This window comes from Anser anser (assembly GCF_964211835.1).
Source record: "Anser anser genome assembly, chromosome: 1".
In the NCBI taxonomy this organism is placed as follows: domain Eukaryota; kingdom Metazoa; phylum Chordata; class Aves; order Anseriformes; family Anatidae; genus Anser; species Anser anser.
In genome coordinates this window covers 182979502-182996129 of record NC_139720.1, presented here as the reverse complement: position 1 = coordinate 182996129, position 16628 = coordinate 182979502, and the positions used below count along the sequence as shown (strand labels likewise).

The 16628-nt window shown below is 40.3% G+C and overlaps 2 protein-coding genes across 4 annotated transcripts in view; one reads left to right on the top strand and one right to left on the bottom strand.

The window, feature by feature from the left end:
- The window catches only part of LOC310880363 (RCC1 and BTB domain-containing protein 2), a 35700-nt gene extending 23036 nt beyond the window's left edge, over window positions 1–12664 (top strand). Inside the window, exons 9-13 of one of the 2 annotated variants that reach the window (XM_083796061.1) lie at window positions 624–814; window positions 3551–3677; window positions 4685–4821; window positions 5245–5375; window positions 8947–12664. In XM_083796061.1, the coding sequence (XP_083652187.1) occupies window positions 624–814; window positions 3551–3677; window positions 4685–4821; window positions 5245–5375; window positions 8947–9087 (727 nt within the window). In that variant the 3' untranslated portion in view covers window positions 9088–12664. Of the gene's footprint in view, window positions 1–623; window positions 815–3550; window positions 3678–4684; window positions 4822–5244; window positions 5376–8532; window positions 8659–8946 lie in introns of those variants that run through there. The other variant, XM_083796062.1, reaches the window with a different exon arrangement.
- A 1355-nt stretch (window positions 12665–14019) lies between these two features.
- RB1 (RB transcriptional corepressor 1) overlaps window positions 14020–16628 on the bottom strand; it is an 82127-nt gene continuing 79518 nt past the window's right edge. For both annotated transcript variants that reach the window (XM_083796047.1, XM_083796048.1), the window contains one exon: window positions 14020–15993. In XM_083796047.1, coding sequence (XP_083652173.1) covers window positions 15920–15993 — 74 coding nt within the window. In that variant the 3' untranslated portion in view covers window positions 14020–15919. The remainder of the gene's footprint in view (window positions 15994–16628) is intronic.

The following is a 16628-nucleotide window of genomic DNA, read 5'->3' as shown; positions in this document are numbered from 1 at the left end:
TTCAAAATGAAAGTCTGTTATATGTAAGTAATAATAATGGTATGAGTAATGACACTATAGTATTTTAATTAAAATAAATCTGTTTAGATTGTCAGTTTATGACCATTACCTATAAACAAGCAGAAAAAATTTGCTCTCATTAACTTTCTATGATGACTCGAAGTACAAAAAAACTTACCTAGACCTGACTTTTGTATTTTTCTTATTGGCAACACCTCATTTTCTCCTTCGTCTTCTCAAGTACCTCATCTCCACAGCTTAATGCAGCAACTCACCTCACTGTGCAGCACCACCGAAGGCATGCAGAGACTTGGAGCTCCTCGTGGCTTTGTTTGAGGGAGCAGAGTGCGTGCTGCAGCCTGGTGCTCTGCTGCAACAGCGGCTCCTTACACCCACGAGGCTTTTCCACCAAGAAACTTTCTGAGCGCACACTATTTGAAGAAACATTGAGAGCTGTTTTAATTTTGCCACATATGATAGGAAATGTTCTCGCAATCTGAAGCGCATGTGTGCTTGGAGAGAGGGTTTGCACCAGGGAAATGCAGGAGGTAGTGAGCTTTTTCACTGCGTTTTGTTCTTGTGACAGTGACTTGCTTTTGTTCTTTTTCTGCCTGTGAATTCAGAGTTATAGAGATCGCAGCCTGCCACTCTGCTCACACTTCGGCTGCCAAGACCCAGAGTGGCCAGGTGTACATGTGGGGCCAGTGCCGCGGCCAGTCTGTGGTCCTTCCCCACCTCACTCACTTTGCCTGCACTGACGATGTGTTTGCTTGCTTTGCTACCCCTGCCGTTATGTGGCGTCTTCTGTCAGTAGGTGAGCTTAAACATTTTTGTTTCGACATTTTCTAAATAAAATCTTTACTCCATAAAACAGGTGTGCATGTATTTGAAGCTTAAGCTTAGTTTATTGCAAAAAAATATACTGGGAATTACAAATGGATAGAACGATAAAAATTGGTAAAGCTTGATGGCAGTGCTAAATGATTGTCTATTTTATTGATGTGATCTATTTCTATGGGAAATGCTCTTTTTTTGTGTGTGTATTCTGTGTGCATTTGTTGTTGGAATGGTGTTCTGAATAGCTGGTACATACTGTATTTCTTGTAAAACTATTGAATGTTACTGTACAATGGCCATGGATGGAGAAGCTGAGTTTGAATTTGGAGAAATGAGGGAGCCGTGCAGAGTCATTACGAGCCATGAAACTTTCTTTGGTGCCTTTTAAGTAGACTACTAAGAAGGAGGGATTCAAATTCCCACGTTTAGAATTGGTCCCAGGCACTTAGAATCCCAGGCACGTCACAAGTGATCATTACCTGAGCTTTTGAAGAGGCAAGTTACTGGATCTCAGATATTTGATTTACATGAAGATCACAGAGTCACAGAATGGCTTGGGTTGGAAGGGACCTTAAAGCCCACCCAGTCCCAACCCCCTGCCATGGGCAGGGACACCTCCCACCAGACCAGGTTGCCCAAAGCCCCATCCAGCCTGGCCTTGAGCACCTCCAGGGATGGGGCAGCCACAGCTTCTCTGGGCAGCCTGTGCCAGGGCCTCACCACCCGCTGAGTGAAGGATTTCTTCTTGAAAATTCTTCAAGTTCATTCTTCAGCTACAAATTCAATTCCATATTAGTTGCTAATCACTGACCTAATCGAAGGTGAGACTCTTGGGGTTGTCTGTAGATGTCATATGGGAGCTTGAGCGAAAAACTAGAGTACAGCAATTTGTTCATTTGTAATTTGAACTGTGTGGCGTGCATCATGCATCTGTTCCACTTCTGGACTGTTTTTGCTATTGCTTTTATGTTGCCGTGTGCTTTTGTCTGAAAATTGCTGAACACACTCTGCTCCCGTGATCCATTCTGAATGCTGGGCTAAGGAAACTTTGATACTAGTAGTCGTATTTCATCTTTGGGAGAGTAGGGGATTCAGTGGAGAATCCTGCCCTGAGGAAATGTCTTCCCGAAATTCGTGTTTTGGGGCATAGTCCAAAGACCTCTGTTCGCTCTAAGGTTGAAGCAGTTGGATTTTCTTGGGTGGCTTGATCAGAACTGTAATAAATATGCTCAATTCCTGTGGATATTATAAATATTCTTAATATTGGTCTAATACTAATTAGATGTAAATCGTGTTACTGCACTAAAATCCCAGGTAACGAGGTGGCTGATTCATGTAAACATGTTTGTCAGTTTTAAGTTCTAAATAAAAGGATCTCTGGTGCGTTCGGATTTGAAAATTGGCTTCACCTCTGAATACTGCAGAATCCTTCGAACTGTTACAGTAGAGCTTCAGCTTTACATTGGTTGTTAAAATCCCTGTACTTGGTAGCAGATGTCTGAAACCATATCATACAAAAGAAGAAGTAACAGTAGTTTTGCAGTATCATAATTTCGGAAGGATTTTTATTGCAATTTCCTTGCTTTTTTTCCTCATCCTTTCATCTGTAATCCAAAGCACTTTTGCTTTTATTGTCCTAATTGGGTATACATACGTATTCCTGAGCATTTTCCTGAGCAATTTCAAGTGCAACAGTATCCAAGTGTGTGTGTATTGTGTGTTTTTTTTCTACTGCTTGTGGTGGAGGTGCTTCCATTCACAGCAGACTACTATTGTTCTTTATAACTTGGTAGGCTACAGGACCTAGGATTTATGTAATTTTCTGGAGAGGACAGCTTATTACGGCTCCACAAAATTTGTATAAACCAGTAATTTGTATTCTTCTAGTAAGGAGAAAAAATGTTTTCTGGATTAAGAATGGTGTTTGAGGTTTTTATTTTGTTAATAGTAGTAAAAAAGATAGTTCTCTAAGACCACCTAATATGCTGGAGAATCAGTTCAGAATCAGACCTGGAAACAGTTCAGGAGATCAAAATTTCTGTGGAGACAGTTTTCAAGGCTGCCTGTTAACTTTATAACGCAAGTGTCATACGCACAGTGGGATGTACGTACATATGAGGCACACAGGAATATAGAGACAGACACAAAGAATGTTTCCTAATACTATAACTCAAGGAAGAACACTCTGAGTAGACTGGTAACTGCTGGTATTTACCTTTAGGGGTATTGTACTGGACAGTTTCGTATATAATGGTTCTCTTCTGCTTTAAGATAATGTCTCCTCGTGAATATTTCAGATAACCTTACTCTGAGTTTTATTGACTTTTTGGGCATCTTATTGTAAGCAGCACCTTTTATTTGGAATAATTTAGCCAGTAACAACTGATAACATTTGCTCTCAGACACGTTATTAAACTTGTGAGACTATTAATTGTATTTTTTTTCTGGCCTTGTACAGATGAGGTTGAGGAGTGGGACATGCTTTTTGTTTCTGAGGCATATTTGTTTGGAGCAGGAAACCAGTAAGGACTGAAAGATGCCCCTTATTTGCTTTCCTGGATGTTTATACTGAGCATGTTTTTTTGTTCGGTTAGTTTTTACTAGCCTTACAGAAAAGTTCTGTTAAGAATGTTAACTGCTGACAGATCCACAGGATGTTATCATGAGCGATATCAGTATTACCAGTCACTATCAATTACCCTTTTTATCCTAGAGCCTGACGACCATCTAACAGTAGCCCAGTCACTGAAGAAGGAATTTGACAACCCTGAAACTGCAGACCTAAAGTTTCTAGTGGATGGAAAGTACATCCACGTCCATAAAGTTCTTCTCAAAATTAGGTAAGGAACAAACTGTATAGTTTACTATAAACTAAACTGTATAGTTACGTCCACTATGCTAAGTAATTACTGCTTGAAAATATTGACTTTGTATGAACTCCCTTTTACTTCAGGCGTGAGATTCACCTGCTGTTCTTCACTGTTACCTTATTTTCCTTACTTCGTTGCTGCTTGGAAATTTCAGACATGCTGCTTACTAGCAGCCTTTTCATCACTTTTCTCCATCAGACATCTATCCTCGTTTGTACTACCTAAACAGAATATAGTACAAGAATGTGGCAGAAGCTAGATAATAATTAAGTCTATGAATTTGACTTGATGCTTTTGTATTTTATTTTAAAAAAAAGAAAAACAAACAAAAAAAACTGATAAAATCAAATGTGAAGAAGGTAAAGTAAGTGATAAATAACTATTTTTCATTTGTATATAAGTTGTGATGTCTTTACGATGTAGACTTGTCCAAGAGTCATTAAAGGAAACCAACTTATCTTGTACATTAAAATTTTTAGTAAAAGAAAAGCATATTCTGATGTGTAACATTTGGAAATAAAGTGGCAAAGAGGACGAAAGAGTCATATCTAAAGTACTAACAACGTCCTTTTCCTTCCTCACTAGATCATGTTGTAGAAAGCAGGTTGAAATGTGAGAAATGTCTAACATAATTTAAACTTTATCTGTTACAAGCCAGGTAATCGAATTAATAGTTCATATATAACTTCTTTAAGAAAAGGACCTCAGAAACACATGGACCATCCTTAAAGATATTATAAGTAGAAAGGGAGCCTGCTATAAAATAATAATAACAACAAATAAAAGAAAATTCTGAATTATGTAGAAAGCTGTAAAGAAATTAACATATTCAAACCAAGATATCATATAGCTAGAGTTTATGGTTGTGCATTTGGTCTGCTTTTTGTTTGTTTGGTTGTTTTTTTACCAACATCTTACTGCAGTTCATCTTTCATGCTTAACTCTTTACAGTAACAATTGTTGTTCTTGTTTTGTAGGTGTGAACATTTTCGTTCCATACTGAACAATGATGATGAAATTATAGAAATGAGTGAATTTTCTTATCCTGTTTACCGAGCCTTCCTGGAATACCTGTATACAGACAGTATTAGGCTCCCTCCTGAAGATGCAATAGGTATTGGCCATAAAGGGAACTCCAGGTTACTGGTGTAAACTCATTGCTTCTGATCTGAAAAACTGTTCCGTTCTTACAAAGGCACTAATGCCATTGTAAAACCTTACTGTTTGAGTAGCTGCAGCATTTCTATCACAAATGAAAAAGAGCTGTTCCCTGCATGAATTAAGAGTGTGTAAGTCACTAACTGATACCTCGAATGAGGTGTAATATAGTAGACAAGAAGACACAAGACTTTCAAATTAGCAAAGTGTCCCTTTTTGATACGTCATTCAAAGATCTTTAAAAAGGCACGTGATCACCAGGGGGAAAAATAGAATAAGTCTGATTAATTGAGCTTAAAACTATAGAGTAATTGATCAGTTTGAATAGAAATGTATATTTTTTTCACCAGGATAGCTAAAAATGCATGATTTTTCACAGGACTGCTAGATTTGGCAACACTCTATCGAGAAAACAGATTGAAAAAGCTTTGCCAGCAAACAATCAAACAAGGCATTTGTGAAGAGAATGCGATTGCTCTTCTTTCTGCCGCTGTCAAATATGAAGCTCAGGTAAGCAGAACTTCTCTTCAGGCAAACAGTTCCTTTCTCAGAAATGAAACTGTTTTAATATAAACCTAACTGCATTTCACGTGAGTCACAATTACTTGCAATTACCCTTTCTGACTTCCCAGACATGTTTTGCCTTATTTAACCTACAAAAACTGCAGCTACTAGCGATACCTTCCTGACCTGTTGGCTTGCACCTGTGAGTCAGGATCCTTAATCTGCTTGCTGCCTGCTCGTGTAGCACAGCATGGCGAGCACATTTTTCACTGCCATTTACTTCTCTGCCTTTGCGTTCTCCACCTGCTCGTTTTGTCTGTTTGTAGCTGGTACAGTCATTCTGGCACCACCCTGTGCAAACAGTCGGAGAATTTACCTGTAAAGTCCTTCCCTGTTTATGCTTGTGCTTATATCAAAAATCCATTTTTCACCATGTTGCTTACGGTGGATTGTGCTGTCATGCAACAAATTGCCCATTGTTACTCCTCTTTCCGTATCCTGTCCTCTGGTCTGCCCTTGGCTCTGGAATGTTTCACTGGCACTCAACCTGTCATCAGCAGTACTGCGAGCACTTCATTTGTAAACAGACAAATATTTTGAAAGATGTTTTGCTTTTCTCGACTTCTTAATGCTATGCTGACTGCGGGAACGGTGATGTGGTGGGTTTTGTTAGTCAAGAAATCCATGTAAAGCCATTGTCATAACTGAGCAGTTTAGTTGGCCATGGAGAAGTCCTGATCTTTCTGTTCAAGGTTTATTTTGCTGTGTAAGAATAAAACTAAGATAGCCAAACAGAGAAATTGACCTTTTAGAAGAGCCAAAATACATAGTTGGTAATATTATTTTTTAATTAAACGTCTTCCTTTTGCTTTTACCTGGTTGTGAGATGCAGATGCTTAAAATAAGATGCATTGAGAGGTGGTTCCAGGCATAGGAAGCAAGTAGAAAGAAGGGACTGAAGCAAAAACTGAGTTAGGAGTGTTGCAATAACCTGTTCTGTATGGCAGCAGTATACTAATGAGATAAACTCATGTAGGACTTGCAAAGAGGAGGCTGGAAGTTTACAGTGAGTTTTGTAAACGAAGAGGGGATAACATCAGGTTAGTAGATGATGAGATTAACAGCTGCTGGTAGAGAGATGAAGTCAGACTTAACCAAGGTATCAAGACTAATGATCAGTAATGGAAGGCATGGACAACTGAGGCAAAAAGAGGAATTGTAGTTTCAGTGTGTTGTGGAGGTAGAAGCCCCGAGTAACGGGAGAAGAAGCTGGACAGAAGAGGAAGACGGAATGATTTGATTCTCCTAAGAGCAGAAATTTTCATTACAAGTTTATTCTGGAATTTCTCTTCCTAGAAACTTTTCACCAGTTTTGAACATCTCAAAAATAGAAGTAGCTTTAGTTGACCTGTGTCAGGTGGAGTAATTAGAAATATATTTAGGTGTATTGGGGAGTAGTGAAACTAGCCTGGACAAAGTACTAGAGATTATGTCAGAAAAACAATAAAAGAGCTTGGGTAGATAACTATGTGTATGCTATCCTCCTCTTCCTCCTATGATTCAGTGTTTTATTCTGCATACACCGTATTGTTTTAAAACACGTGTGATATTTTAACACAGTCATCAGACAATGGATTGGTTTACCTGCCCCTCACGCAGCATGTACAGGAGTAGGTTGTTGTCCTCCTCCCTACATCCACATCTCAGAAAGGGATATAGGAGAACTGCTTCAGGGAAGTGCTGTAAAGACTTCTTTATATGGGGTAGCCTCTGTCTAGGGCACTGTGAAGTAAATCAGGAGACTTAACACTGATACGGTAAACATGGGTTTGAGAACTGTCTGCAGTGTATTGGCACTTCGGTAACAAGCCGTCCAAAGAAGGATTATGAAAAAGGGCCTGGTAGCTTGGAAGTTTGGAAAGGGAGAAATAGTTCTTTTTGTGGGTTTGGGGTTTTTGATTTTGGGTGTGGTTTTCTTTTTTGGTCATCAATGTGAATGCTGCAAGTGGAAGATTATAGTGCTGTGCTTATCTGCCATCAGCAAGAACATTAACTGAAGACTTGCTTGGCTATTGCACGCATCTGGTAGGATTAAAAATTCTGATAATATTTTTTTCTATCCTCAGGAAGTACAAAGATCATCTGCTAAAAATTATTTTTAGGTTTATTTCTAACGCACAATGTGGAAAATTTTAGGTTGATCATCTTTGATATAACAGAATTAGTTAGAAAGATAGCGTTTCTTGAAATTGCAAAATTAGTCACTAGAATTCTCCGATACTTTGGTCATCTTTTCAGTCAGTACCAGAAAAGGCAGCTGCCGTTCAGTTTATTTAATGTGGAAGTTTGCACACTGACTGTAGAGCAACATCTGATTACCCAGATAATGGCAGCAGCACTCCAGAAGTGTACTGAAATCTGAGCTGCCAGTGACTTCGGTCTTCTATATTCTACATTTTTTCTTTTTCCTTTCTCACCCCTTTTCTTGCTGTGTCCTCTGTCAAAGCTTCAGTTGTATCTTAGCAAAGGCAACAGACCTGAAGTTTCAGTCTAAGGAAAAGGTTTCCAAAGGAAATGCGCAAGTGTTCTGCTAAATTTCTTTGTACAGGCTGCAAAGGTTGTGTAGATTACATAGAATAAAATTGGCGTGGATTTAGAGCGCTCTTTTTGCTTTAACTTCCAAGAGTTTATAGATCATGGATTATACTACCAATTTAGGTTTGCCTCGCAGCTGGCCCCAGCTGTGCTTGCTGCAGAAGGCAATTCATTTTCCTTCAGCAGCAAGTTGTTACGTAGGAACCAGCTAAGTTCTCCTAAGGTAACCCACTGACCCAGTAGGTGGAGAGGAGGATTGCCACTGTTGTGAGCAGTTCGAGTGGGCAAAATTTGCTGAGTGAAATCACAGCTGTATGGCTTAATGGCTTGTACCCCATCTTGCCCTGAATATCTGAACGTCTTTTTAGAGCAGGACCATGGTAAGACAGAACATTTCAGCAATCTAGGTATCCCAGTACCTGGAGAGGGACATAAAATTCCTAGGCCGACCACAAAAGACACTCATATCCTAACATACAGTTTGTGTTCAGTGAGCAACAGCTATTTAGGAATCTCAATTTCTATATGCTTTCTCCGTGTTATATCATTTTTTTGCTTTTATTTGCAGAAAGACTAGGATATCTGTTGGTTTTCACAGGACCACCAGTGAATTCAGTGCAGGGAGGAAAAGGAAAGAGTCACTGATGCTCTAGTAGGCGTATGCGGGGAAAGCTGATGGTGTCAGTTACTAATAACCTTTTCTAATGAACTCAGTAAATATGATGGAGTCCTAGAGTCAATTTAGGTGGGTGCTCTTGGTTTTTGTGTTTATTTTTTCAGAGGGGGCTTACTGAATAGTTTATATTGACAAATTTCATCCTATCGTTTGTGATCTAATGAAGCTGATCAGAAAAAGGGATTGGTAATGTGAGAAAGCTGCTATATTGTCTGCTAATTACACGATGGATTTGAAACAGGAAAATAATGATAATAATGTTGCTGTCGGTCGTTCAAATTACAAATGAACTCAATCTGTTCCTAGGACTTGGAAGAATTTTGCTTCAGATTTTGCATAAATCATTTAACTGTTGTTACACAAACGCAAGGCTTTGCAGAAATGGACCACGATCTCCTGAAAAACTTCATTAGCAAAGCAAGCAGAGTGGGAGCATTCCGAAACTGAGACCCGAGTACCAGCAAGCTGAAGAGCACATCCTCTTCCCTCCTGGAAATACTTCTCCCTTGGAGAACTTACCCATGGTCAGAACGTGCAGAGGTGTGGAAAGAAGGACTTGGTGTCCACCAGCTTAGGAAGTGTCTCGAAGTCTGCTTACGTACAGCTTTTGGAAAGATGACTTCCAGCGTAGATGTATGGTGAGAGTTCGTTGCCAGCAGTCAGAATTTGACAGCAGAATCTAATACAGTAACTTCCCTTTCCCACTTAAGCAAACTAAGCTGTCGTTATCTCGCCTATTTTGAGTATTTGCTTTTTGGTTTTTTAAACAACCTGTATCTGGATTTTATGAGGCAGTGACATGTTTGCTGCTAAAACTTCTATAGTGTACTTTTATCACCAAACTAAGTTGATATGCCGTAGTGGGCTTCTTTGTGCCTGGTTTATCATCCAGTGAAGATACAAACTTGTTTTTCTGAATACGTGCTATCAATTTTGTTGCGAGGAGAGGCTTTCTGATTGGTAGGAGGTTTTGTCTCGCTACGTGTTCATTTGGAGTGTAAATACTTAAACCATGAAGAGCTTCAGCTAGATATCACAGGATATAGTTCCTGCCAGTTATGCCCATTGTTCTAGACAATGACAAAACTCTTCCTCTCCATTGCAGCAAGCATGTTCCCTGGCACCCCAGTGGGGCAGTAAACATTCAATAGTATCGGTCTGGACACGAATTACTGTTTTCTGAGTGTTTCTGAGCACTCTGAAAAACATCTGGTTGCTCATTTCTAAGAAAAAGAAACCCGAATGAAATCTCCAGGAAAGGGAAGTTCCACTTGAGGTTTGTTTGTTTATTCTTGTCTTACTGCCTGTCCCCAGATAGATCACTTTACGAAACGTGGAGAAAGAAGATAATTTTCAAGTGAAGGAAATCGGTCTTACGATTAAATCATGGAAGTGAGACTCAGGCTGTTTTCCTTCTGGCAATAGGGCACCTGGTCCAAATACGTTGTTGTAGGTTCTCCGTTGGTCCCTAACGGGGACCACACCACGTGCATTACATGGCTATTTTAGGTGAGAGGAGTTGCCCTCTGGACGTGCCTCTCATATCACTGACCATCAGGGGCGACGGGATGGCTCACGTGGAGTAGGTACTTGATTTCTCACTGACTACAGTGAGCGAAGATGAAATCCCACTTCGTGTTACGCAGATGGGGGTTGCCCCTTTACGGAAGATGCTGAGCTCATGAAGCAGTTACTTCAATATTTTTTTTAACAGGCAGCTGTAAATTAACTCTGAGAAATTATTTATCTTGAAAGACTGCGTGAAGTGGCTTTAAGGGCCTTTTGCGGGATTTTACAGGTGCAGAAGGCAAGAAGCTGACTGTCTCGGCTCTGTGCACGGATACATGTCGTGCAGCCTTCACTCAGACCCTTGCTCTCACACAGAATCCTTTGGTGACTTATCCTCATCCTCACGTGTGGTTTCCAAGAACCACATTTAATTCCCTTAACTGATCTCAGCTTCATTTCGTCATTTCTGAAGTGAAAATAGCTGTCCTTCATTATGTCAGATTATTATTTCTCAAGCAATCAATCATATTCCTTGAGGAGAACGAAGAGGAGAAGCAAGTCTGAAGAGAAGATGAGGAGAAGGAGCGAGTAGTTCCTCTTTTCACAGCAGGCTCTGCGGATGTGATTGGCTGGGTGAGGCGTGCAGTCAGCAAAATTTACATAGGAAGAGTGCTGGAAGCAAATTAATTTGGAAAAATGCTCTGGTTAAAAAAAAAAAAATCACTTCTGTTTTCAAACCATCACTAGAAAGATACTGAATTATCTACTGCTACCACGCTTTTTTTTTTCCTGTCCCCTGATCATACAGCTTTGTCCAGCAGCATAACTCCATCCTGCAGCAGCTGTGTCACTAGTCTATATTCAAACAGAACTGGTCAAAACTTTTCAGTACATAATGCAGTTTCAGCAAAACCACAACTTCCCTCGGGGGGGGGGGGGGGGGGGGGGGATCCGTTTTGATAATTCTGAAAGGCACTTGATGCAGGCACGCAGATAAAACAGTATTCAGAATGGGGGCACAAGTTTACTGCAAACCTCGCGGGTTTTGGTTAAAACATCTTTGCCCAGCGTTAATGATATCAAGAACACAGATGTAAGGCAGTGCTACGTGAGCCGAGGCCGGGGAATTCCAAACCTTGTGGGTGAGCCAGGAATGGACGGGGTGAAGCCTTTGTCCCCTTCACCCCAGGGCCCGAGACCCGCCTGGGTAGTTATGAAATGGTAAGTTCAAAAAAAAAAGTACGATAAAAGTCTCTCCAAATACTCCTGTTGTTTTACTTAAGGAACCCAAACTGGCAAAACGAAATGTCCACTTTATTTATTTATTATTCAGTGTCTGATCAAAACCTTTCTCTGCTCGGTGAAGAGCCTGGCTCCGCGGGGATCCCGCTCCCTGGACTTAATGACACCACTCTCCTGTGCAGGCTCAGGGTCACAACGCAGTGGTTCGACATCCCGAGCGCCCCAGATAGAAACTCCTGCAGTCAAAATGTTGTCTTAGCGAGGCATTTTTTGGCTTAATAGGACCAATAGTGCCTTTGGTTGTTTTTCTGTGTTGTTTTTCTGTGTTTTTTTTTCCCGATTCATTTTTCTCCTGCTCATTTCCCACCTCCCGTACACATTAAAGCTTAGCTGTAATTTCAGAATAGCTGACAAAGCCTGCAATTTTGAGAGAAAGCATCTCCGGACTGAAAGAAGGTGACTCTAAAGATCTCGTATGTCTGTGTTGGCTTTTATTCATGCAATGTGTATCATTTGACCTGGATGTGACAGTATTTTATTCCTAGAGACGTTTATTTATTTCTTTGTTAACCATCATTTGCATGCACTTTCCTTGGCACTTAAAGGTCAATGTTTAAAGAAACATACTGGCTTAAGTGGTTAAATTTGGATGCTTGTGCATAAATGTGCTTGAAACCCAATCATGGGACGCTTTAGAAGAAATTAAGGATGCATTTTACCATTGTACGATTGTCTGCAAAAAAACTTACATTGTGGTTCTTGCAGGTTAAGTGCTTAATAAAGGGGTGGGTCTCGTTCTTTTTTGGGGGACACCACAAACAAAAAATGTATTTGTTATGTGAAAACGTGGTCCAGCATAAAACGTGCCTGGGGTTGAAATAAAGAGAGATCTTCAACTTCTCAGAAAGGGAAACGCAGGTGGATCGAATTTCTGAATCAAGTGGAATTTGGAAGAAAAGATAGGACAGGAATAGGATCACTTCAAAGTTACGTTACTGAAATAAGAGTTAGAATTGCGATGCCATTTAGTAGTTTTGTTATAATACCTGGTAACTCTGTAAAGTGCTGTTTTTATGTTGTCTGAGTAATTTCCATGCGCTTTCCTTGTAAAACAAAGCATTTAATTACTCCATAGAGACAGGACTCGCTGGGTACCACCTAATGATGTAGAAAGTTTACAGCCTGAACATAAAAAATATGTTTTGATTACTTGTTTCTTAATAAACTTGCCTGGTTTTAACAGACCATTAATAAAAACGCCATAGTATTTAAAGAGTGTGAGTGGGATTTTTTTCTTTCTTTTCATCAAAGGGGAAGAAAGTCTGACGAATGTTTGCTCAGATTTATAAGCTGAGGTGGCTACGTAGTTAGTAACGTGGGAAGAGAAGAAATAAAGATACTGTTTCAGAGAGAGATTTAATTAAAAGACCATTAGTGTTTTTAAGGAAAATAACTGCCACCAGATAAAGTGTATGTAAGCAGAATGAAAACTGAGGCTGCAAAGCAAGAGGGCTGGAGAATTTGCAGCAGTGTGTTTCCACCTTTCACATTAATGCCCTAGTGATTAAATCATTAAAAAAAATGCTTCAGACCACCAAGAATTGCTTCTGAAGCTGATGTTAGTTCCCGCTTTTACGACCAGCTTATTTATTACCTTTTAAAATATCTCAGCTTGCACTTTGCACCAGTATCACTCAGCCCTCGTCTGAGCACTATTCAACACCTCCCAGTCAAAGGCAGAGAGGAGAGAATAAGTTCCAGTGAGAACGTAAGAACAAACTGTTTGGAAAGAGGACAGCAGCAAGAAATTAAGGCTTAAGGTATAAAACTACAAAAGTCTGGGAGTCAGCACCTCCATCTCGAGACGTCTGCATGGCCGAGGCAAGCCACTGAATTCCCTCAGCATCAGGGGAGAGAAGTGGGCCTTTCTGAGACGTGGAGGCTAATTGTTCTCCGCTGGCATGTTCCTCCACGCTCATTAGGGGAGTTTGATCAGGGGTACGATCCCCAGCAGTAAGGCACACAAAATGCCTGTCTCGTTTTTCCATCCAACTCTTCTGCTCTGGAGTCTAATCTTTTTCGCTGAACACAGGTTCAATAGCACAGGGCATTTTGAGTACACCCAGGCCTTGCTGTAAGCTGTACTCTCAAACACAGTGAGATTTCAAAATCTGATAAGAAGCTGATAGCTGCAATATGCCTTTCTCTGCACAGGATGTTTTTAGAGGGGGCAGGGACCGGCCAGTTTGCAAGTGCACTTGTGTGCTCTCGGCATTATGTCCTGCGTGTCAGTTCTGTAAATAACCCCCCAAGCTCAGCAGAGCTCTGACTCACCGGCACCTATAGACTCTCGTAAGGCAAAGACAGGAAGCGTGCACGGCCGAAGTGCCTGCAGCTGGACACCTGGCTGAGGCAGCGATGACAGCTCACGCTCCTGTTTTGACATCCTGGGCTATTTTCAGCAGTTCCGAGAAGACGAGAATCGGTGGTGAAAAGCAGGGTGGTGCAGCGACGCGAACGCTTCTCAGTGCAGACAGGAACTTCTCCAAGGCACCCCTCAGGCACCCCTGCAAGGGCTGTGCCATACAAAGCCTTCTGCTCATCTAATAAAATCACCAACTGTACATCTTTGAAAAGCTATTTTATTTGTCTTGAAAGGAGAGAAACTGATTAGTTGTATAAAATATTATCATACATTTGATGTAAAGCCTTCAGTCTGTTTGAGCAAAAAATACATTGTCACAGTAAAGAAATAACAGATCTGTTTGGTACTGGGCTCTGTAACGTTACCCCTGGAGACTCTCACCAAAGGAGCACTGAGGAACTTCAAACGCTGTAACAGAGCTTGGGGATAGCGACCCCAACACAACACACGTTCTGTTTGCAAAACTGCAAGAAGTGAAAAAATAAACATAGGGTACTCGTAACGCTTCTGTACATCTTTCAGGAAGAAAGCTGAAGCCATATTGAGACTAAAAAAATAGCTCAATTTTATTTTAAAATTCAGTGACAAATCCGGGTGCTGTTTGCAGCATTTTTAGTAGCTCTAGGGTTAGCTTCTGATCAACACCAGAACTGATCTTTAAAATGTACTACTGTAAGTATTCTAGGTTCAGCTATACAATTTCTAAATAAGCTACCCAGAGATGCTTTATGTTGTTATTGTGTAAGGAACAGCAGGCTTTTCTACTACAACTGTATTAATTTAAGTAGCTGCAAAAGCTACATTTCATTAAAAAATGGGTAATTTAAAAGTGGGATCTCATTTACTTATGTAAAAGTATTATTTCTCATTTCTTCTTATTTCTACTAGGAAATAAAACAGGCTTTCCTTAACTGGCTATTTTGCAAACCCTTTATCATTGCGAGAAAAAATCCAGTATCCAAATCAGTAATTTTCAAACACATTTAAAAAAAAACAACTTTTTTTTGGCTACTTGTAACTGGTCACAAGTTGCCTCTTAAATTCTACCTTTTGGGGTCATGAAATTTGGCTTTTGTGCAGATGCTGCCACCAGGCCAACGAGAGACACCCTGCACTTTTAGATAGCAGGCTATCTACTCTTACCTGGAACCCAACTTTCGACACAGCTTTCAGCTGCAGGAAATAGCTTTTGAGCCTGTTTTTCAACTTTTTGGGTTTGGCTACAGTTAGATGAAAATTTGAAATCACTCCAAGACAATTCCACGTCACTGACAGCTTACGTGTACCAGGCGCAATGTAGGTCCGTAGTGCTTTTTGTTTTAATTGAGATTTTCCAAGATATTAAGGAGCCTATCAAGTACTTTGCACATGGGAATAAGTCTTGGTTTCTGGGACTCATTTAATCTGTGAAATTCGCATTAAATAAAATTCAAACTGGACAGATGGGCAGTGCCCTCTGAAGGAGTGGAGCGAGAGCTGGGACAGGAAAAATGCAAAACATTCTGTATCTGAGGTATGGATTACTGGTTTCAGTAGTACAGCTACATAATGAGTTCACTTTGCTTTCTAGTTCTACTTCTGCAGTGAGATCCTGACCCTGCAAGACTGCTGTGCAGCTTAAGTTAATGGGAATTTGATCTAATTATATACAGAGTCAAATCCTTGCAGTGTCTGGCCCCTAATTTTCAAAATTTGCAAATAATGCTTCGAGTTCCGATATTAAAATGAAATCTAAGTAACAAAAATTAGTGCACTTCAAAACATTCTAGCTAACATTTTGCCTTTAGACAGAAAAATTCAATCCAAGGAGACTGAACTGGCTTAAATCAGTAATGTCGCAATAGGAAACTAAGACATTTTCCAAGTCTGTTTTTAAAATCCTCAAAAAATATATAAATTAAATTCAGTGGCTTACATCGGATACATGCTACATCATAAGGCAAAGGTATCATGAAAAATATTTAAAAAATAAAAAAGTCCAAATGTTTTCAACTAGGAGTTTGGAATAAAAAGCGACTAAAAAAGCAACTCAATTAATGAAGGCTGTAAAACAAAAACAATCTAAGAGGGCCTGCAGCGCAGACCCTGGTCCTGAGAAGAATCTCACTTTTCTTCACTGGCTGAGGTATCGTTTCCATCGTTCAGTTTCTGCTTCTGCATTCTTGTTCGAGTGGATGCTACAAAAGAAAGAATGAAATTAGCTACTTTCTTCAAAATTATTTTGGACGGGATTGTTTATTGTAAAAATTGGTAATGACACAAGGAATAGAAGCACACTAGCCTAAGTAACAAAACCTGCACTTAAAAATAAATGCAAAATGTTATTTCAGCAATTCTTGCTCGATTTATTTCACCACCTTACAGAATCCCACCCATTCTCATGGCTGTTGTATCCTCACTTTTATCTGTTTTCATCCTTAAGATGAGCAAATGGACTGCTCCGTGTAGGGCTCTGCCTTGTCGCCAGACGGACCGAACGGGTTGCGCAGTCCCCACATCCCAGGGCCAGCCCATGTAGCAAATTCCCTTTTCCCCCCAGTGACATACGAACACAGCTGGCCATGGAACAGAGCAGAGCACGCCATCTTAACCTCTGCCACAGGTAAACACTGAAGCATTTCCCCTACCCTAAAATAAACGAGAGGCGCCTGGTTCTGCAGTCACCCCTGTCCTGATGAGCAATACCACCTAGGTAAGAATTTTTAACGGGCAAATCCACTCAGCTACAGAGCTCAGATTCTACCAGAGCGGTCAATGCCTGGTCAATCCAAGAACGCTCCTTCTCAGGAGTGGAAAATACAAATTCAGAAGT